The sequence below is a fragment of the Antechinus flavipes genome, chromosome X, assembly GCF_016432865.1.
Source record: "Antechinus flavipes isolate AdamAnt ecotype Samford, QLD, Australia chromosome X, AdamAnt_v2, whole genome shotgun sequence".
NCBI classification, from domain to species: Eukaryota; Metazoa; Chordata; class Mammalia; order Dasyuromorphia; family Dasyuridae; genus Antechinus; species Antechinus flavipes.
The window spans coordinates 75,050,476-75,072,182 of record NC_067404.1 but is presented as its reverse complement, the minus strand read 5'-3'; the positions used below and the strand labels follow the sequence as shown (position 1 = coordinate 75,072,182).

The window sequence follows — 21,707 nt, the reverse complement described above, 5'->3', positions numbered from 1 at the left end:
GGGGTCACAAAGACTGAGATGCAACTTAAACAACTCCACAATAACAAAAGCCCCTAGTAGAGCTCCCCGCCCAGAGGATGGGCTTTAGAAACATATGCTTGCCTGCCTGAATGGATGGATGAATGAGGGGGTGCGCATCTTTGTACTTATTTTATCCCCCAGTGTTCAAGAAACAGGAACCGGCTGGTTGATTTTAATTCAGGTTTTCGTAAATCCTCTTATCTTTGCTTCTTCATTTTCATTTATGAAAAAGAGGAGACGATTCCTGTCCGCCAGGCATCTCTGGAGCTATTTAGTATTTATAAATGCTTTGTAAATGGAAATTGCCACTTATTTTCATGGCACAAGAACTCTGAGGTCATGGAGCAGAGGGGACCTGCTCCAAATGGAAATCAAGGGATCCTTCAGATCAGTAGCCCCTAATTACTGGAACCAGAAGGGGCCACGGAGGCAAACTGTTCATGGCTTTCTTAGCCAAAGTATCAGTTGAGCAGAAACTTGGCTCCCCTTCGGAAGAGAAAGAAGAATGCTAGTCCTATGAAATTTGGGGAAGACACTCTCTTTCCCTACTCCCCTTCAGAACTTATAAAAGTCCCCACATTGAGACCAAATGATACTGGTAAATCCCAGTTCCCCAGACAGCAGCCTCAGAACAGTCCCTAAGTAGATGCTCATCTAAGTAAAGGTCAGACCTGAGGGTTAAGAAGGGACAAAATCTGGCCCAGAGCAGGAAAGTGCACGCTTACAGGAAGGGGATCACACTTCCCCTCTATCTGCTGGTCTCGCTTTCTCTTTGGCTGAGTCTGAGCAGTGGTAATCTGTTAGTGGAAAGTTGTTGAGCCTCTCACTGGTGGACCTGGGCTTTATTAGATGGCTCAGGTAAGTCTAGGGTCTGTCTTTTGGATAATGGAATAGAAAGAAGAAGAAAAGTTTTTATGAGTCAGCTACAGAGATATTTTATTATCAGCCTTTCATTTCCACATTCTCTATACAGCATCATAAAAGGCAATATTTGGGAATCCCGCCTGCCATCCCTCCTTTCCCCAGCTGGTTGTAGACTCCACCGTATCTTGTAGATGTCCCGCTGAACTCGTCCGTGTTAAGACAGATCTGCCCCATTTGGGGGTGAGAAGGTGGTCAAGGAGGATTTTCTGCCCCGATGCATAAAGAGTGTTTGGCAAGAATCAGGCCGTTGGTGATGCATGCATTTATATGAGAGTAAGAAGAAGGTAACTATGTGATAACCATAGAGAGCAAGTAGCCAAGCGTTCCATAGACACATATCCGCCGGCTTACACGTGGATATTGTGGATTGGCTTACTTGCGTGGTGCCGAAGTTTGGCACTAGACCCGCCCCAACATGCGCGCCACCCACCAGTTACAAGGCATGATAACCCGACAGATGACCCTCCCTCCTTGGTAGCAGTACGGGTAGGGGTAGAAGCCCAGTAGAGGCTCACACACCCGGCGACAATAGCGGTTACCCCGACGACAGTAAATACAACAATAACCTCTTTCATCCAGCATGGGGTCAAATTCGACTCCATTTTCGGTCTGTAAGAAAAATAGAGAAGTTGACTTGAAGAGGTTAGGCCAACTGTACAGAAGTCCCACTCAAAATGAGAGAGCTACAGGTTGCTTGAGGGAAGACCCATTGCCCTTTGAGTCAGTGATATTCTACAAAATTATGATAAAATTATTTTCCCTGCCCCTATGGTACCATCCAAGTTTATAAAACCACCTGTTTTGCCGTTATTCCCATTCTAACGAATGTGACTGAAAATGATATTAAAATTAGGAATGCTTTTGGAGGTTCCCTCCCAGTTGGATGTGATCCCTCTTTCTTTCTTTCTAATGGCAGGTTTAGTGGGGTAGGTCTAGAAATAGGTTACCCCAAACTGCCAAGTAGTCCAGAACCACCCATCAAACTGCGGTGGGCAAACTTTGGGAAATATGGGGTAAAGCCTATGGGCCGTTGGAACCATTTTAGAAACTCCTGATCTAAGGTCTGAGCACATCATGAAAGAGCTGGTCGTTACCTAACCCCCAAATTTACATAGTCGTTCACTGGGAGATCCTCTTCAGCTAGCTGTCGGCTCTGGCGTTTCTTCCCAGGTTTCACTTCTGGGTCCATCCACTGTTCGTTGAGGTCGATTCCACTTTTTCGGTTTGTGAGAAAGTGGACATTTTCATTTCCTCCCTCAAAGTCCTGAAATTCAGAAGCTGAGGCGACAAATGTTAGTACCGGGCCAAAGTCATATTCCCCACGTCTCCGCGTGGGCTCGATGGGGCCTCGGCAGTGGAGGGATTTCTGCTGGGAGAATTTTTCCCTGATAGCTTTGGTAGGGGTAAATCACTCCCTTCCTTTAGCTGAAGTACTAAAAAAAAGGATATTTTCAAAGCTAGTAATCTACCAGCTACCCAAGCACAGATGTTCTTAGCTATAGAGTCACTAGCAAATATTCTTCCCCACACTATTTTTGCCCTAAGAGAAAACATTCCTAGTAGAGCTTTATTTTGGGATGTCTAGAAATGGGGCCACCGAGGTCTCTGTACACCTGGGCTGACCATAGTTTACCAACTATGTGCCTAGGGCCCTTGACTTTGCTGAGCTAGCTCGTTGGCACACTCTCCACTCTGCTGCTGGAGGAGCAGATGTGCAGCAGGGGTCCCGTCTTCCAGGGAGACTGCCATGGGCTCATGCCTCATAGTGGACACACATATTTGGGCTGATCTAAATGGGTTTAGAGGAGTGAACTGGTATGTCGGGTGGAATGACTACAGATGTGTAATGAAAGCCAGATGGCCTCTTTGCTATCACTGGCCATGTGAGGGTGGTGTTACCCTCACTGGTACATTTAAGAGCCCAGCATAAATCTGTCTGATTTTGAGCTCGGCCGTGCAAGTCCCCTCCTTGCTGGCACACTTACTGTGTGCTGAATAGTCTAGGAGATCCCGAGATCGTTAGCCCGGCATTGTCTTTGGAGGGAGAACAACTCCGTACCTGTGAGTAAGGTGGGGTGGATCCAGTGGATGCTCACATTCTGGCAGACTTCAAAGATTTTGGAGCCTTTCAGGAAGTCTTTGTTTTCGATAGGCTTTTCTCCCGGAATCCAAACCATAGACTGCTCAAAGTAGGTTGTTGTGATTTCATCATTCTGGAAGAGGAAGGGAATTAGGATGAGTGAAAGGCTGGCAGGGTCGGGGGAAGAGAAACCTAAGCCCAATAACCTTGCAGGCAACCTTAGATGTACACACAACGTCTGGGCTGAGCTGATCATAATAATAACTAGGAAAGTTTGCAAAGTACTTCATGTGGATTATCATACTTGTACCTGCTGCGATTGGTCCTGTTACTATTCCTTTTTTACAAATGAGAAAATTCAAATTGAATGAGGGTCACATAGCTAGTGTCCAAGGCAGGTTTGAACTCATGACTTCCTGCCTCCAAGACTAGCCTCCTCTGCATTCTTCTTAGGGAGGATGCAAGAGTTCAAGGATGTTGAAGTTTGGTCCAAGGAAGCAAGATGGTAGGCATACTGATTTAGAAGTGGAAGGAACCTGAGATAGGTCCTGAGAGGTTCTTATACCACATCAAACCCAAGAACAGGCTTTTGGATGCCTTTGTTTCTTACCTTGGGTGTACATCCTTTGCCGCCTTTTAAAAGTCCCATGACCAGTCTGTCCCCTGTCCTTAGTCCATTGTTGGGACCATGCTCACTCCGCATACAGCGTGGCTCCCGGGTGAGTGTTGGCTTCCCCATGTTGTGGGTCACTGTCACCACCTGACGGGTGGGGTGCCTCTGTTCTTACTTGAGTGCAGATCATGGAGGCCATGATTATTTGTAAGTATAATCTCAAAACAGTCTTCTTACAGCCAGAGCCCTAGGCACACTGGACCAGGTGGAAACATTGCTGATCGCCATCGCTATTTCTTGGGCTCTGTGAGGCCATTATTCCTGTATTCCGGCCTCCATGACTTATCTCCTTGCCTAATCCTCTCCATCCCAATGATGAGATCTCTCAATTTCCTTCTTTCTCCTCTCTAAGCTTTATGATTTCAGCGCTCTCATTTATTCTCTTTGGAATGCCTTTGTATATTTTTCAAGTAATTTATAATACTAAACACTGTGCTGTCTCAAGCTTCAAAGTCTAGAAGGACCTTGGGATGCCATGAAAGGAGCTGCCTACACAAGATGAAGTTGTTCCTCTGAATAGTCATGAGCAAGACCCAGGCCTGTTTCCCCATTAATACTTAGTACATTTCACTTGCAGGATCTGTGCGGGCAGTATCACATTAAGAGGGTTTGTGGCCTTTTGACTCATCGATTTACCAGCAAAATAAGTTGGAACCTGTCTATGCCCACAAATATGGGTGCGGGATCAGTTTCTTGCAGATAGGAAATCTGGAGAGACAATGTGCTTAGGAGATAGAGGGTTGGCCCAGAGGCAGGTGGACCTGAGTGCATGTCTTCCCCCTCTGCCACCCACTGGCTGTGTAAGCTTGAGGAACCCTTTGATCTCTCAGTGCCCACACAGCTACCTTTTTAAGACTAGCAGTTGCAGACAAGGCCCAGATCTGCATTGGGGAAAGGAATGTCCATACCATGAATCCACCGAACCCACGAGACCCCATGGTTCCATATGGTTCCATATGGTTCCATATAAATATTTGACAGAAATGAGCTGCAGAATGAATCAGCGTGAGAATACATGGGCCCATGCATTCAGTGGATGCATGAATAAATCCTGAAAATGCTTCTGGATTAATCGAAAGCTCTAGAGGCTGTCTGTCTAGCCCTTCCAAAATGACCATGCCCATTTTCTTCTGCTAATGCTGGCACATGAGGACGAGCATCTCTGCTTATCTAGCTGTCTCCTTGTCCTGCTTTGGGCTATAGTTGTCCCTCCTTTCATAATTATCTCCCCTTTTCTTGATTGCACTGATTTGGGGCTTTAAAAATATTCCCAAAATGTTCTGGCCACAGACCTTGAGGTCATAATGGCATCTTTTGTCTCTCTGTAACTGCTTTTTGTAAGCCCTCTAATAACAGGGGTCAGTCACCGTTAGCTCAGAGTGTGCTACCAGCATGACCCGTGGGGCCAAGGGGGCCCTTGGGAGGTCTTGGGTCAAACAGGAGGTGAGGAGAAACAGTCTGGAAAAAGACTATGCTGCTGGGGAAGGAGAGGAACGAAAGGCAGCGTTGGAGGGCGGCAGTAGAGAGAGGGTGACCCTGTGCCCATTTACATGGCCTGCCAGTTTTTGCAATCACAGGCTGTTGATTTCTGCCGGCCCAGGTGTGCGAGCAAAGCAGCCGGAAGGAACAGACGGCCTTTTGCGAGCCGAACTGCTCCCGTTCTCATCACCTCAGAGCTGATTTCCCTTTCCTTTGTCTTGACGTTTTCTTCTCCAATGAGGCCCAGGTAGGACTGACTCTGATGTCAGAAATTCCATGGAAAGGAGAATGCAGATGAATGGAGAGCATAAAATAAAGGTCAGAGTGATGCTATTTGGCAAGAGATTGGCACTGGCGAGTGAAACGTTGCCCTTGACCATGTGAACTTTTCTATGACCTGGTTTTGGGAGGGGCCAGCTCAGTTTTTCTTGAAGTTGTCCCTTATTTCCTTTGTTAAAGGCCTCTTTTGACAACTCATGATGGCATAGGGGAAATCCTGGGCTCTCTCAGCAGAGCACCAGATTGGGCAAGGCCTACTTGAAAGACTTTTGTTATGGACCTAGGGATGGACCGATTGTGAGGGTTTCCTTTGCCAGTCTCAGGAAGAGGGGGTCATCACTAGTTTGGTTGCACAAAAACATGATGGAGTTTTGGGCCACATTAGTTTTCCCAGACCAGCTGGGATCATTGGATCCTGGAGCCTGTGTCAAAAGGGACCATCAAGCAAGAGTACGTTGGAGCCAACTCAAGCTACCTCCGAAGGGGGAGCCGATTGTGAAATTTTCTCTGTGAGCATTTAGATGCTTCAGAGAGATGCCTGATTTATTGTGTTATTATCGAGACCTCAGGAAGTGATAGAGAGAGAATTACGGACGTTTAGTCCGAGCCCCTCACTTTACAGAAGAGGAAACTGAGTCTCAGAGAAGTTAAGTATCTCTCACGTGATCACGTGCATAATAGAGAAATGAATGGCGATTCAAATTGAATCCCTCTGATTCCCAAATTGGGGCCATTTGCTGTACCACACTGGGTAATGGCAGGCTTGCTCTCCCGGTCAATGGAGAGAGAGGAGAGTGATAGTTCTTGGAGCTCATCAGTGAGCATCAGCAGTGCCATGTTCCTTTCTTCCTAGTTGCTTAGCTGAAATAGTCGGGCTATCTAGATATGAATGGCAGCATGTGGCAAGATCTGGAACATAGTGCTCAAAGCTTAGGTACTCACGGGAACGCGAAGCACAGTGGTACACCTACCTCAGCGTCTTCCATCTCAGTTTCGTCGAAATCAGGAATTACTTTGATCTGGGTTTTCAGGAAACATTTTTGGAGTTCAGCAAAGAAGATACCCGTGTAGCCCTAAAAGAGGCAAAACCATAGTCCCTGAAATGGCAGAACTTGGCAACCAAAGGGACCTTCTTCTCGCTAGAATAGTTGTGCCTTAAAAATCAAATGGGAGCATGAAAGGCTCCGCTACTTCAATTCAAACCCTCTGATTTCTGAGACACAAACTCGGGGGGGATACACTCAACTTACATTTTTAAAGTCATGGATTTCCAATGTCTCGTCACTGCCATTTCCACTTCGGAATATCTCAGTTTTAGTGATAGGGTCAATTTCCATCAAGATCTTCTTCTTCTCCCCGTTGCTGAAGAATGTGTGCTCTACATCATAGATCTGGGGGAACAAAGAGGAAAAGCAGCTTAGAGATGCTGAGATTTAATTTGGTATCATCTAAGGCACGTTTACCTTTTCTTCCAAGGCCCAGGTGACGATGAGCTATCTCAATAGCTCGCCACTGCTAATTCTGTGACTCTGAAGCCGGGAGAGGGACTTTGAGATCATAAAGCCGAATAGGAGGCACTCTAGAAGCGAGGCCTCCGGGGCTTGCCACTGAGAAATTGCCAGCTGAGTTCTGGCAGCTCCGTTTGTAGACCTCGACTAAATATTAAACCACCTTGAAATACGCCGACGAGGTTGTAAAATGTTGTCCCCTTGTGTTAAGTGCAGGGGATATTTATCATTCTCTTGATTGGGGGACCCCTAAAGTTCATTTTGTTAATCTCCCTCTCCGGGAAGGTATCACCTTAAGCTTTCTGAAGGGGGAGCTGCAGACCATTAAGACTCTCCGGCAGCAGAAGGAGATTTCAGCATCCCTTAATAACTCATTTCATTGTCTTGAAGCTTTTGGTCCCCGAAAAGAGTCCCTTCAAGCTAAGTGAATTTCCCGGTTGTTGCAGACTAAGTTTATGTCCCTCATTTGGCTCCAGCAGGGAGAAAGGAGAGTACATGGTACCCCGTTTGTATATTCAAATCCCCGAAAACCTTTGATTGTTAAGTTTCCTTTTCGTCTGGCCACATAATCCTAATTCTTTTCTGGGCTCTATTTTCCTTACTTTGGTTCTTTTCCCGGGAGCCCCCTCAAGTCCCTCGCATTCACGGATCACGGATCATGGAACTTGAGAGGCCATCTGATCTGCCGCCCTCTTTTTACGGTTTAGGAAAATTAGCTCTTGAGTGGGAAAGGGTCTTCTCTAATGTCTCACACGGAATAGGTGGGTCCCCCCACTCCAAATCCCATGCTTCTGCCACACTGTGTAATCTCTCCTGAGCCCAGACAGCGCCGAACAGCGCCGAGCATTCTACTACCTATTTGCTTTAAAGTTTACTCCTACGTCTTGGAGTATTTCAGTAGGGAAACACCTAAACCTCTCCAGTCCCAAGGACTGGAATGAGCAATCCCAGAGAACAAATCAGTTAAGGGATATTAATACACCCTGACTCCACACCTCGAAGCCCATTTTACCCACGCTATTCTAAGCCCTGGGACCGTGAGGCTTCAGCAGCTCGATAAGCTGAGAGCCTGCAAAAGCATGCCCTCGGGAGGGAGGGATGGCATCTTCCTCAGTGACAGCCAGATCTGGCTTTCATTCTGGGTGTCTGCAGATGTCTGTATTATAGTATTAGTTTAACCTGGTCAGTTTGTCCTCAGCTCAAGCAGAGGAAGAAGTTGGAAGAGTTTGCCGTAACAAGAATTATTTGGAACTCAAAAAAAAAAAAAACCTGACAGAGTTGAAAAACAAGAGACCGGGTCTGAAACAGCTTTCTTTCCCCTTCCCTCTAAATTTCCCCTAACGGTTAGCGGGGGCCTTCCCATGCACACGGTAGGTGCCTCCACAGACATTTGTGGAAGGACTCCTACTTCTTCAGTGTGGGGGGGAGAGTGAGACTGGTCTCCAGAAGTTTTTTTTTTTTTTTTAATAACAAATGGGCAAGGTCAATGGGGAGGCAGAAAGGGAAGAGACAAGGCACCCTGAGATCTATGGCAGGCGTGGAGTTAACTAAGGAAGCCTGAGCTGGTTGGTGACAGGTCGCAGATTCCATTAAGCTTGGTATTTGCTCCTGGATATAAATATGTCCTTGGTTTCAGCTCCGTAGCCAGCTTGAGAAAAGAGAAACCTCTAGCCGGAGTAACAAATCGAGCTCTCTGTCAGCTGGACCTCTAGGGGCCTGGGGGAGAGGAGGTAGGAGATGCAGCCGGCTCAGATTCAGCCTTGTCAGGTCTCCCAACAGGGCGGAATTTGTGTTCGAAATACTCTCGGTCCCCGAGAAAAACTTCCCCGCCACTGCTCGTACTGGTGTTTTATCAGCACTGCTGTTGATGGATCGGTGCATGGAAAAATGAGGTTAGAGACCAGGGGATGGATGTTGGAGTGCTGCCTACCTGGGCCCCAGGAAAGTACAGGCTGCGTTTTCAATCATTGGAGGAAGACTCTGAAATTGGACTGGAGACGTTTCGAATTTCGTTCTCCTGGAGAATGAGTTTTCCGGCATGTTTGGCAATGCACCCTGCTTGGACACCTTGCAGATAAATATTATTGGAAAGTGGCAACGGTGCTAAGCTCAGCAGATCGCAATGATTTTCAAACTTTCTCTGGGAATATTCTTTCTTGGAGCTACCTTTGTGACTGTCTCCCTCCATCACTCTGTCTCTGTGGTGGGAGTTGCTGACTCTGCGATAGGGTTGGTAATGATGGGAAGCAGAGGAGTGCTGTAGAAAGAACTCCGGGTTTTGTAGGATCATAGATTTAGAGCCAAAAGAGATCTGAGAGGCCTTGGGATTCAGTCCTCTAACTTGACAGATGGGGAAACTGAGGCTGAGAAGGATGAAGTCCTGCAGGACACACAGCTAGTAAGTGTCTGAGACAGGCACTGAACCGGGTCTTCTTCGTGCCAAGTCCAGAACCGCATCCACTAAACTGCCTGGTTGATTTAAAGTCTCAGGACTTGGGTTTGGATCCCATCTCTGCTTCTTACTGTCTACCTGTGTTAGACTGGGAAAGCCACTATGTTTTTCTCGGCTTTAGCTTTCTCCTCTGCAAAAAGAGAGGCTGGGGCTTTGAAAGTCCCTTCGAACTTGAATTGGTATAGCTTTAATTACTTGGGGATCCAGTTGTTTCAGAACTAGCTGATTTTCCATACTACTCCAGTCCTTGAACGTGAAGGACCTTTAGCCAGCTAGGTAGCTGGCAGAGGGAGCCCTTTTGAGGCCGAAGGACCGGGACGGCACCCCCGATCTGCCGTCCTCCAGGGCTTTGAAATGTTTGAGGGTGGCTGCGAGGGGCTCTGTCCCTTGTCTGGTTTCCCACAGAACACACACGTTTAGGAAATGTCTGGCCAGATTTGGGGGAGCACCGTCTGTGCCTGCAGAACGGTCTGAGGCTCACATGCTTCTGGGGATCTGTCATCTCATCCCAGTGGGGAACTCGCTCAAAACGCACAGTTTGCGAGCCTCCCACACCTTCTCATCTTGTGGGCCCCTCGCCCATGTACTCCTAAAGGTTCACAGGGAGTCCCTCTAGCGTGGGGGACCTTCTGTTAGGTCTTTGCATATTATGAGTTTATTGGTGCTGTCTGACCATTATTGGTACACGATCGGATGCATCCTTTTCCCAGTGTGCACCTCTTTGCTGTGTCTTAATGCCATTTTGTGCCTGTCACTCATGATTGTTACTATCACTCAGCCCACTTATGCTCACTATATATCTTCCCCATCACCTTTTGGGCGACCAGGAATTTTAATTCACTGTGGTACCTCGGGGGAATCATTGGAAGACTTTGGCTGTTAAAGAGAGGAGCCTTTGTTTCAGATAGAGGCTCGGGGTCGTCATAAGCCCCATGTACTCTCTCCAAGGCCGGCCAGCCTACTCTCCTTCTTTGTTCCTTTCTGGGCCTGGCTTATCATTCATCTGAGATGTCTCTCCAAGATCGATACACTGACAGCCCGCTTTATGCACTCTCCCGCCTCCTGCATTTCATAGTCTGGAGAATAGGTATTCTTTGCCCACTTGGCTTTCCCTGTGTGGACAGTTGGGTTACTAGACTTTTCAGAGTGCTTATAGATCTCATTCGGTAGCCTCTGCAAAGGTCAGTTGCAGACGGGTACATCTGCAAATTCTCCGGGCTGGCTTGTCTAAGGACCCAGCTTGTGACCTTGGCCTCATTGGCATCCAGCCTAAGTCTGCTATGCTAACTGGTCCAGATAGGGGATTTCTGAAGAACAGGAACCGGATTAGCTTTGCCCTGCCCGATATTAAACTAAAGAAGAATCAAGCACCCGTGCCGATGTAGAGAAGAGTGGACATTTAACTTTGACCCCCGACCCGGGAGCAGCTGGTGGCAAAATTACGAAGGTGGGGGGGTATTTTTGCCATCCCCCACCCCCGCCCCTTTTGCTTTCGGCCCCCCTTCCTACTTTGCTCCAGCTGATCAGGGGCCGGCAAGCCAATTAAGGGCAGTGGGACCTGCAGTCCGAGAGCAACGAGATAATCCAGCAGGTAGGTCACGGGAATCGCAGCGTCTGCGAAGACCACGTTGAAAAAAAACAAACTCATCATGGTGAGGATGCAGACACATTCCTTTTTCTCCTGCCCAGAAATTCCTTCCCCAATCTATTTTAATCCTTCTACTCCGGCTGCAAATGAGCCTCATCATCCATTTTTCATGGGTTTTCATTTTTTTTTTCTGTCTCCTTTGTTTGCCATAGTCTCTGAGATTTGAAAAGAAAGCTTCTCTGAAGGGGTACCCTTGCTGCGGACCTTGGTATGATAAGTCTGTTTAGGGGTGAGTAGCTTTAGTCTGTTCAGAAAGAGGCTGAAGACATTTGGTCTGGGGCGTTTGAGCTGTTTTCTCTTGGTTGAAATCTGTGATTAATCTAGCTGCTCTTTTCCCCAGCTCTCGTCCTTCAGTATTTCCTCACGGGCTCCAGTTCCTGAAGCCGAGATTGGTGTTCAGAATGGTTGGCTGGCAGGTGCTAATCGGTGGGGAGTAGGGGCATTTGAAGGGGCACAGTCCACCTTGGGACCCAGTGGCTACAAAGTAGCCTCTGGGTATGGAGTCACCTGTGAAAGGAGACTTTTTTCCCTAGAGGAGCCTGGTCTCCTGGATCTTCAATTACCCCTTTCAAAGTACGGGAAAAAGATCTGGCCTGAGTAGTGTAGACATTCCTCCTTTTCAACAAGATTGGTCTCAGGAGCTACTCTTCACATCTGCAAATTCAGAGCTTGAGAAGTTTCCCCTCTTCCCTCCCCCCCACCTTTTTCTTTGTCTTTTGGGTCAGCCATGTTTCCCTTCTAGTTCTTTGCTGCTGTCAGACCATTGGTTGGCCGAGTGGTTGATAGTGCCCTCTCTTAGGATCGGAGTGGGCTAGGGACAGGGTTGGCGTTATTTGATTAGGGGACCCCAGCTTGGTGCCTGGGGAGATGACCCGAAAATGATTTCAGGCCAGTGAGTTGTGGCAGCCAAGGGTTCTGCTAGTCCATCAGGACCTCAAAATGTAATCATGTGGGCTAGCACGACATGATTGGAAGCGACCATTTTGCCGAGCCTGATAAGGCATCCAAAGCAACGCCTCCAAAGCCTCAGCTGCTCTCCCTTGCGGGCCCAATTCCACTGCCAGGCGCTCATGGGCAGTTCACTTTGAAAGCTCGCTGCTTTGTCATTGGCGTCATAGAAGTTGAGAGGCAAATGCTCCCTTAGGAGGAACCGGCCAACAGACCCATCTATGTCTGCGGCGTTGTGACGCTCGCTTTCTGCTTAATTGGTGTGAATTGCCCATGAGTAGCTACTCCAGTGGGAGTCGCTATCCAAGTGTGAATTTGAGTCTTGGAACTCTACCTGAACTGATGAGGTCGACGTGGCAGCGAGAGAATGTGAAGCCCATTCCTCCAACTAAGGACCTGAATGCGAATGCTTCTCCAGAAAGTGATTTCATCTACCCAGCTGCTGGGGCAATAGGGAGGGAAGCAGGACCCAATGGGAGCGGGGGGAGGAAATCTCTATTTCTTCCGAGCCCCGGAGAAGAGTGAAGAAGAGAGATCTCTGGCTGAGCCAGATGAAGCACAGACAAATCACACCCACACTAGGCAAGTGAGAGTCTTCTGGAAGCACTGGACCATGGGTGAAGAGACAGCTACAACTCACTGGTGGGTAGCACAATCATCCTCATGCTCCAAGGGCCCAACTTTGTACCTTAGAATCTTTGCTTTCTAGAATGTTAAAGATGCAAGCGACCTTCAAGATAAGCTCACCCAACCCTCTCCTCTTCCAGACAAAGGAAGAAACTGATATTTTGGAGAGGGGAAAGGAGGTTTGTCCGTGGTCCCACTGAGAGTCAGTGATAGAGTGGGATTCAAAGCCAGTGCAAGTGACACATGGAATGCTCGTGGGCACAGGGGAGGGCTGGGGAAGGCAGCTGCACTGGGGGGAGAGCTCGCTTGGGGATCCAATAGCTTCCTATTTTAATGAAATAGTGTCGTTCACGAGCTGCTAAGTTCAATTGTTTCTAGCTGCCAAAAGATTCTTGATGGTACCCTGTCCATTTTGGCACACTGAAGCACCAAATTGTTGACTCACCCTGCCCTCCTTCTTAGCGGTCCCAGATCCTCCTCCTGTTGTTCCTTGTGTTCTCTCATAGCTTTCAGGGATCTTAGGGGCTCCGGTGATTCCTCAGACTGCCCTTATCCTAGAAATCTCAGCCATGAACTGGGGGAGCTGTGGAAGAATGGCACTTGCTTCCTAAGTGTGGAAGAGGAACTGAAAAGTTGCCTCGAGAAATTTGTGGTCTGCTGTCCCAAGGATTAGTGGCTGCCAGCTTTTTAGTCCATCAGGTATTCTGAAGGGGTGCCTACCCCCATCCTCAACTTCTGCTTCATGGAATCTAGGGAAGCCTCCTCAGGCCTTCAGCTCTAAGCCTTTCAGCCATCCTGATTGACCTGAACAGAATTCACACACACACACACACACACACACACACACACGCACACACACGCGTGTGTGCTCATCACAGAAAAGCCTATTCTCGTTTATTCTGTCTAGTCCTTGAGAGCTCCTCTGCTCTCTTCTCCTTTCCTTCCTTCCAGGTGGGTAAAATGCTCAATATTCATTGGCCAAGGAGCACCAGAACAAACTGAGGAAGTTTCAGAGAGGGTCTTCCAAGACCCTCAGCAGCTGCAGACAACCTTGGATCTGGGCTCCATCAGGTACAGCCAGCCCTGAAAGGCCCAAAGCCAAACACTGGACTTGAGGGGCTGGTTGCTGTGCTTGAGAGGTGGTAGGGATCAGCAAGGCCTGATCAAGCTGGATTCCCCTGGGTTCACTTCCCTCCATCTCCTTGAACTTTGCTTGGAGTTTCTCTCTCTCTCTCTCCCTCCCTCCCTCCCTCTGTTTTAAAATGTCAAAAGGAAGAGATTCAAGTGGGCCTTGCACTCCCTTTAGGAGATGAAATCTGAATCTTTTGTCCATACAAGGTGGGAGGTGGTGGGGGATGGGGGGAACAGCTAGGAGGAAGAGGACTTATTGGAATGAAAATGTCAACACCAGATGTGGGATTTTAAATAAATACAGCTTATTTTAAACAGATGTATGAAAACAAAATAAGATGGAGTGTGTGTGTGTGTGTGTGTGTGTGAGAGAGAGAGAGAGTGAGTGTGTAAGTGTGTGTGTGTGAATGTGTGTGTGAGTGTGTGAATGTGTGAGTGCATGAGTGTGAGTGTGTGTGTGTGAGAGAGAGAGAGTGAGTGTGTAAGTGTGTGTGTGTGTGAATGTGTATGTGAGTGTGTGAATGTGTGAGTGCATGAGTGTGTGTGTGTGTGAATGTGTGAATGCATGAGTGTGAGTGTGTGTGTGAATGTGTGTGTATGTGAGTGTGTAAGTGTGTGTGTGAGTGTGTGTGAATGTGTGTGTGTGTGTGTGTGAGAGAGAGAGAGAGAGAGAGAGAGAGTGAGTGTGTGTGTGTGTGTGTGTATGTATGTATGTGTGTGTGTGTGAGTGTGTTGGGGGGGCGGGAGTAGACACTAATCCTGGGAGGCAGCCCTAGGACAACAGAAACGTCTTCTTTGTCAGTAAGTGGCCCAGCACCATCAGCTTTCTTTAGCTGACAGCCCCACAGGCTCTAAAGGCAGCCAGGAGAACTTGGCTTTGCCCTCAGAGCGGGGATTTTCCACCAGCCGTGCATTTGCAGGGCACTTTCTCCTTCATTTGGCCGTGCTACCTGTACCCCTCTCCTCAGCCCCACCTCCTTTTCCTCCTGAAATCCTCAGAATCTGATCTGAGAGATCTTCCATCCAGATACTGAGTAAACTCTGGAAAAACCTCCGTGAGGGCAGTGTGAAAGGAAGGCTCAAGGGGACCTTAGGCATTGGGGACCGAAGCAGTCGTCTGTGTGCCTGGCTCTTCAAGCTCCAACATGCGTATAGCTGTTGTACTTAGTGGGAAACTGTCATGCCATCCCTTGGCACTCCTCCCCCGACCCCGTCCCCATGCTTGCGGTTCCACCTGTCAGGGTCTCCTCCTTCCTCATCTAGCCTCTAGCGTTGATGCTGCCTGAGCGATATTTAGAGGGAAGATCACTGCTTAGCAAGGGGATGGAATGGGATGGACTCCAGCAATCCGATTTCATTGGCTGCTTCTGCAGAGTTGGGCTCCATGAATGAGCTTCTGGCTCTCTTGGGGTTCCCTCAACATTCCCTAGGGACACATCTTGTGATGTGGGACAGACAGGTCATGATTCATCTAATCGCTAAGTCCAGCCCACCTCAGAAAAGGGAGAAATAAAGATGGCGAACGAGCACCACAAGCCCTAGTCGTGGAGGCACAAGGCACTGGTGGGAGGAGGATTCGGTGTCCCTTTCATTCGTTACCAGGTGAGCTCTGAGCATCCTTTTACACAGAGCCACATCCCTGGGACCGAACATCCTTGGAACTGGATTTTTAATCACCTCTCTACTTTTGTTGCACTTGTATAAGACTGACACATTGGGGCCTGACACGAGCTGACCTCTCTTTGATTTGCCAAGGCTTGTGATCGCGCCTTGCTCTCTGAAACAAGGACAGACGCTCTGAGAAAGAATTCTAGAAAGCAGCAGGGGACAGGAAGGAGTTTGGGCTGACTGATGGGTCTCATTAAAGGAGCAGGCAGGTCTCAGTGATGCCCTTTGGGCCTTCTGCAGCATGGCACACTGTACCAGGCTTTGCTCCCGTGAGCAGATGGATGAATTGTTGGTAGTCCAGATTTCCTGCCCCCTTCCCCACTTCTACTTTCGGCCACGATCGTCATTAACAAAAAGTGGCCTTCTTGAGCGATAGTAGCAACAGAATGGATCGTGGAGAACATCTGGGAACACAGCTGGAATTTGTCAGCTATTGGGCATTGGGTCTTTCAGGGGTTGTAAGTGGAGTTGGGACCAGGGGAAGGCGGGAGCCACCCCCATACAGTCATGAAACTAAAAGTCTTAGAGAACCTCATTGTGGCAAATAACTCAGTAAGTATTTAAAAGGCCACAAATTCCTTTAGAACAGCACCCGCTAGCTGTGCTGCTGTGATAAAATGAGAAAGCCCCCTGCAGGGGTGCATATCCCATGATCCTAGAGTCAGAAATGCCACGTTTCCCCTGCCCCACCCTTCCCTCCCCACCCCCAAGCTCAGTTCAGCACCCTTGGGGGTGAGGGATGGGAACAAAAAGGGTAGCTTTCCTCGGAATTATGTGGAATTGCCCTGTCGGGGAGATGATCCAGTGTGGGGCTCCCCCACCCCAGCTGATGACTCCCCTGGCCAGTCTGAGGTACTCTGTGTCACCTGGGGAATTAAGGGAGGCTTTCCAAAGAACAGGCAGCTGTGTTTGCCACATGCTGTCCCGCCTCACCTGCCGGTCCCGCTCTGGGCATTGGGCAGGGATCCATTGGGATGGGGTAAGAGGGCTAGCTGCTTTGTGATGGAGAGGGGGCTACCCCTCCTTGTTTTTCCTTTCATCTTCACCCTCCTGCTTAAACATGGACGGGATTGATTGCCCAGCAAAGAAATGGCAGGGGCAGGGGAGAGGCATTGGTGGCCAGAGGGCCACACGGGCGGCCTTTGGCGTTCATTTTAAAAATCACGACCAGGTTTGGGCAAATGATTCCCAATTCAGCCTAAGTGGAACTTTTTCAATTCGTTTCACTTCTTTTTCAATGAAAACATTTTTTGAACCGAGTCCAATCCCAACAAAGAGCTTTGTGAAGCCCTACTTTGTGCCAGCCACTGGGGACACGAAGATGAGAATGGGGCAGCCCCTGCCTCAGTTTCCCTCTCAGTTCCTATCTGCCCCTCTTCTCTTTCATTTTCTCCCCAATCCAGCCTTTGTCCCAAGCCTTCCCTTCCTTTTTGCTCCCTTCCTCCTTGCTCCCTTCCTTTCATTGCTCTATCTTCTGGGTTCCCCACTTTTTCCTTGCCAACCTTCATCTTTTCTTCTCATCATTTTTCCTCGTTCCTTGCTTAGCCTCCAGAGTTATGGAATAACCCCCCCCCCCCAAACACAAACACTATTTCACAAAGGAAGGGCCTGATTAAGAGGGACTTGAGCCATTCTTTCAAATGATTTATTCTTGAAACTTGACCAAATGGTCGTCAACTTTCTGTGGCTCAAAGAATATTTAAGCAAAGGGGTGTGTGTTGGATACATTTTTGGGGGAGGGCAGGACAGCCTTGGAATCTTATTGACAAAGGGAACTCCTGCAGTGAAAAATCCTTCCCGGGCTTCCCCGTAACTTTGAGTTTCAGAGATTTGTCAGGGGGAGGGGCTGTTGGGAAGCGAACTGCTTTGGCCATTATCACTGGGCTAGTTAGGTCAGGACTTGAACTCATGTCTTTCCCGCTTCAGAGCCGTCAGTCTGTGTACTATACCGAGTTCTGTGTGTGTGCACGTGTATTTATGGCTTTTTTTTTTTTTTTGGAGGGGGGAGTGAAGGTGCAAGACTTGTGATTTCATCGGCGTAGGGAGCTTCCAGCGTGGAAACTCCCTGCGGCCACCCAGATTTGTAGTCTAAGGCCTGGGGTGCTGAGAAGCTAGCCTGGGTCTCCCTGACTCCAAAGTCCATCCCTCGTCCTCTGGGTCACACTGACTCTCCCGATTACCCTGTGGACATTCTAGCATGAAATTGCCATTCTCTTTAAACTTAGGAGATTTATTCTTTAATAGATGGAAGTTCTTGGAGAGGAGTCCTGAGTCTCTATGGGTGGGAGAATGTGACTTAGCATTTTGTGGGGCTTAAGGAGCGATCATCACAGTCACCTCGTACTAATCAAAGCCAGACCACACAGCCGAATCGCCGGGAGCACCGGGCCCGAGCGAGGGAGCGGACGGATGCCTAAGGTGCTCAGGGCCTGTGATTTAACTCCTTTGGCATCTGCCTCGAGTCCCCGCCATCTCAGCGGGACTGAGGCAGCTGTGCTTAGTGGGGACCGGAGAGCCGCTAATTAAAAAGAAACCACAAGTGGGATGCTAGGGATCGCAGCTACTCCCAGTACTTGGCGGAATCCTCCCTGTAGCCCGTTCACACGGAGATACATTAAGGTAGAAACATAATCTCTGAAAATCCCTCGCCGCTCCCTTTCTGCGTGTTTCTCCTTCGGTGGGAGGGTAATTGCTTTTCCACCAGTTTCCAGCCAGATAATTGAAAGAAAGATGGAAAGGCTTTTCTCACAATAAGCTTCCCTTCAATGAAGAGCCTTAACTCCTTCCAGCCACAAGCCCAGGTATAAAGTCAAACACAGAGACTCCCTTCCCCGCCGCTCCCCACCTTGGCGAAGTCATGAGACATAATTCAAAAGAACAGAAAGCCCAGTCCAGCTTCTTTCATATCACTGGGCTACAGACAGGCGAATGACCTAACGAGCTGCACTTTTAAAAATCGCAGAAGCCACGGTACGAGGCAAATGGGCCGCTTCGTTTGACTTTGCAGAAAGCGCTTAGATAACACACTGCATTTACTTACTTTTTGGGGTTCGAGGTTCCAGAAGTGCTTGCCCCCCAAAAATATGAGAGTGAGGGAAAGAGCCACGATCCCGAAGATCAGTCCCCCGATCTTTAATGTCCTGCAGAGCTTCTTCTTGGACTTGGGTGTCTCCCCCTAAATAAAAAGCAAAGAGAAACCACATTTACACACACATGCACACACGCGCGTGCACACACACACACACACACACACACACAGAAAAAAAAAGAATACCACTGTCAAAACACTCAGAAGTCTTTCAGAGTTGTTTCTCCTCATCATGCTGCCCTGGACAAAATCTGGTAAAGAAGGGAAAAAGCAAAATGACTCACATCTAGAAAGTGACAGTCGTCGCAGCTTTCTGGAGAGTTCTTGGTCGTCACCATCTCTCAGAGCGAAGCTCTCTTGCCTGAGCTCTGAGAGGACTGGAAGACCACTGGCGAGGTGGAGTGAGCTGCAGCTGAGCTGGATCCCAGATGCCAGAGGAGAAGCTGGATTTGTATGACTCAAATCTGTCCTCCCAGAGGCTGAAGTATCATAGGGGGGCCTCTGCTGCAGCAGCCTGTTACGTAGGTCCCGCCGTGCATGCACAGAACATGCACGTAGTGAATTCCGCCCAGAATGGCAAAGACCAAAGGTTATAATGAGAACTCTTGGCTTGGAGGATGGGAGAGGGGGGGTTATTAGATTGGAAAGGAACCAAACTTAGGCACATTGAAATAATTTTTTTTTTTACTACGAACTCAAAATACCAGTGGAAAGAAATGCTATGTACCCCTAAACAAAGAAAGGCAGAAACAGTCCTGCCTTCTCTGCACTTCTCTCCCTGACCACCTTCCCCCCCACTTCTGCCTTTCCTTCGTAGCCCTTCCTTGAGGTTTTTTTCCCCACATACTGTGGAGTGGTCACAATAAAGCTCCCTCCTGACTTTTCTTCCTTCTCCATCTTACTTGCTTTGGTACCAAGGTTTTCGAAAGCATGTTCTCGTCAGGGTTCACGAGGAGATGGCCAGCTTCTAGGATTCAGGACACGGTGGTCCCACTGTGAGTCATCCTGGTCACACATCAGCTAGAGCACCACCTTCCAGCTGGGATGCCATCTTGCAGAAGGATATCAATAGCCGGAGAGCATCCAGAGCAGGGCAAAAAGGATGGCAGAGGGCCTGGGGTTGATGCCATATGAGGATTAGTTGAAGGAACTGGGGGTGGTTAGTCTACAGAATAGAGGGCTCCAGGGGCACATGATAGCTGTCTTCAAGGACTTAAAAGCTGGAAGTGGAACTCGTCTTGTTCTACTTGGCTCCAGAGGGCAGAACCAGGAGCAGCCATACAGGGAGGGGGGGAGTTGCCAAGAGGCCAATATACATTTAGAAAAAGAAACTATTTCCTACTAAAGATCTCTAAGTAGAATGGGCTTCCTTGGGAGGGAGTGAAATCCCTCTCAGTTGAAGTCTTCAAGCACAGACTGTTTGGGATTGTCAAGGATTTTATAGAGGGCATTCTTTTGGGGGGTACCAGTAGATCAGGGGGCCACTGAGATCCCTTCACACTCTACTAGTCTGTGTTTCTCTTTTGCTTCTGGATATCCCCCAGAATTCTCCACACATCTGATGATTCTTTGGCCATGTTATGATTGGAAACTCACCATTAATCTTCCTTTGCCTAGATGCCATTTTCCCCCCTTCTCGTAGCTATTTGGAATTGAGCATTGACTTTGTCCACGTTCCAGTTAGGAGAGTCCTGGACCAGACCCTTGATCCTTTTAACCTCTCATTGTTCCTCCTCTGGGCATTGCACGTAGCATTGGTTCTTGCCTTCCGAATGGGCTGCCAAACTGATCTTTCTTCCTCGTGACCAAAACAAGACCGTTTCACCCTACTGGCCAGCTGTTGGACTTCACTACTCTCATGGATCTATTATCACCTTCAGTAAAGCTATCATGACCATTTTGTTTGCTCAGTATACCGGGAGTCTTCCTCTAGCCCTGTTGATATCAGTGAGCATTTGAGCCATTCGTTCATTCCTCTTTGCTTTTGCTTCGTGACCAGCCAATCTGCTTTTTGAGCTTCTGATTTTGCACAGTTCTCCATTAGTGCTACATTGCCACCTGCTCGTGTTCGCCGTATACCTCGCCGGTGCCGTTTGGACAATCCTTACTTTTAGAGTTAGGGAGGGGGGCGTTGGTGAATCATGGCCACGTGATGTTGCTCAAAGAATATTGGCGCTGAAAAGATGACTTTCGTTTTAGGGGAAATTTTGAGTTCGTTAAAAGAACTTCAATTTCCCAGACAATCCAGATTGCTCTCCTTTCTTCTAGTTCTGGATTTAACTCAATATTCACTTGGGAAGGGAATAAAGGCACACAACTGGCTAGGGAGAATGACATAACTTTAAATTTGGAAATGTCTAAAGAGGCCCGTGCCTCCTTGATGAAGTGACCGGAGCTTGCTAAGAAAGGGGGGCACTCCTTCTCTGGACCTCTCCGCAATGCTGAAGTTAGCGGGACCTGCCTATGGAGTGAGAGAAAGATAGCTGGTGAGCGTCCCATGTGGCAGTTCTTCACCATATTGGTTTACTGAACTCTCCCTAAACATACTGAATTCCTTGAGATCAGGGACTGGCTTGCTTTTCTGCTTGTATTCCAACACTCAGCACGGGTCTCATTATATAATAAGTGCTCAATAACCATGCTTTTTCTTTTGGTCATTCATACGTTCATTTGTATGTCTGGACAAGATAGACACGCTAACACGTTAGCTTTATGGAGGGTCGTCCAACTGCATATGACCCGGACTATCTACTTGTTTTTTCCTGGGTCAGGCCCCAAATGCTTTAGAGTAATATAAATCTCATTTGGGGAAGCTCTTGAGTGTTCTAGGTCTTATAGCAGTCAGTACCTTATCATCTATAATAAGAGTATCTGGAAGACCTCCCCTTCTGTAGGGACTCCCTTTCACTGAACTTTGTGCTAGGTAGACACCCTCCTTGACCATGGCAAACACCTCTAACACTCATATTTCTAATGATAGTAAGAGTGATAGAAATAGATAGCACTGTGCTAAATTCTGTGACTCCAAATACAAGTGGGTTCCCGTCCTTAAGGAACTTACCATTCTAATGGGAGAAGAGAATACAGATGGGGAAAGTAAGAGTTAGAAAGTAGAAGGGTGCAGAGGAACATGGTTTGGACGTGGCCAGGAAGCAGTATGGGGACCTGGTTCTAGGCAAGA

General features: G+C 48.2%; 1 protein-coding gene across 2 annotated transcripts; it reads right to left on the bottom strand.

Annotated features, from left to right (window-relative positions):
* Positions 1-930: 930 nt before the first annotated feature.
* Positions 931-18,995, bottom strand: TNMD (tenomodulin). 2 transcript variants are annotated; one of them, XM_051967786.1, is made up of 7 exons: positions 18,811-18,995; positions 18,479-18,613; positions 6,707-6,847; positions 6,428-6,529; positions 3,005-3,158; positions 2,040-2,223; positions 931-1,554 (listed from the first exon to the last, which is right to left on the bottom strand). In XM_051967786.1, exons 1-7 carry the CDS (start codon positions 18,862-18,864, stop codon positions 1,293-1,295), a joined length of 1,032 nt encoding a protein of 343 aa, XP_051823746.1. In that variant the 5' UTR covers positions 18,865-18,995; the 3' UTR covers positions 931-1,292. The 2 variants fall into 2 exon arrangements, with proteins under 2 accessions (XP_051823746.1, XP_051823747.1); XM_051967787.1 differs by having other exon boundaries at positions 2,057-2,223.
* Positions 18,996-21,707: the final 2,712 nt, after the last annotated feature.

Excerpts from the sequence above, each read along its gene's own strand:
- TNMD (XM_051967786.1), bottom strand. The coding sequence starts at position 18,864 with ATGGTGACGACCAAGAACTCTCCAGAAAGCTGCGACGACTGTCACTTT. Across the intron at positions 18,614-18,810 it reads ACGACTGTCACTTTCTAGAT|GGGGAGACACCCAAGTCCAA; the intron begins GTGAGTCATTTT and ends CTTTTTATTTAG. Across the intron at positions 3,159-6,427 it reads CTGAGATGGAAGACGCTGAG|AATGATGAAATCACAACAAC; the intron begins GTAGGTGTACCA and ends TTCCTCTTCCAG.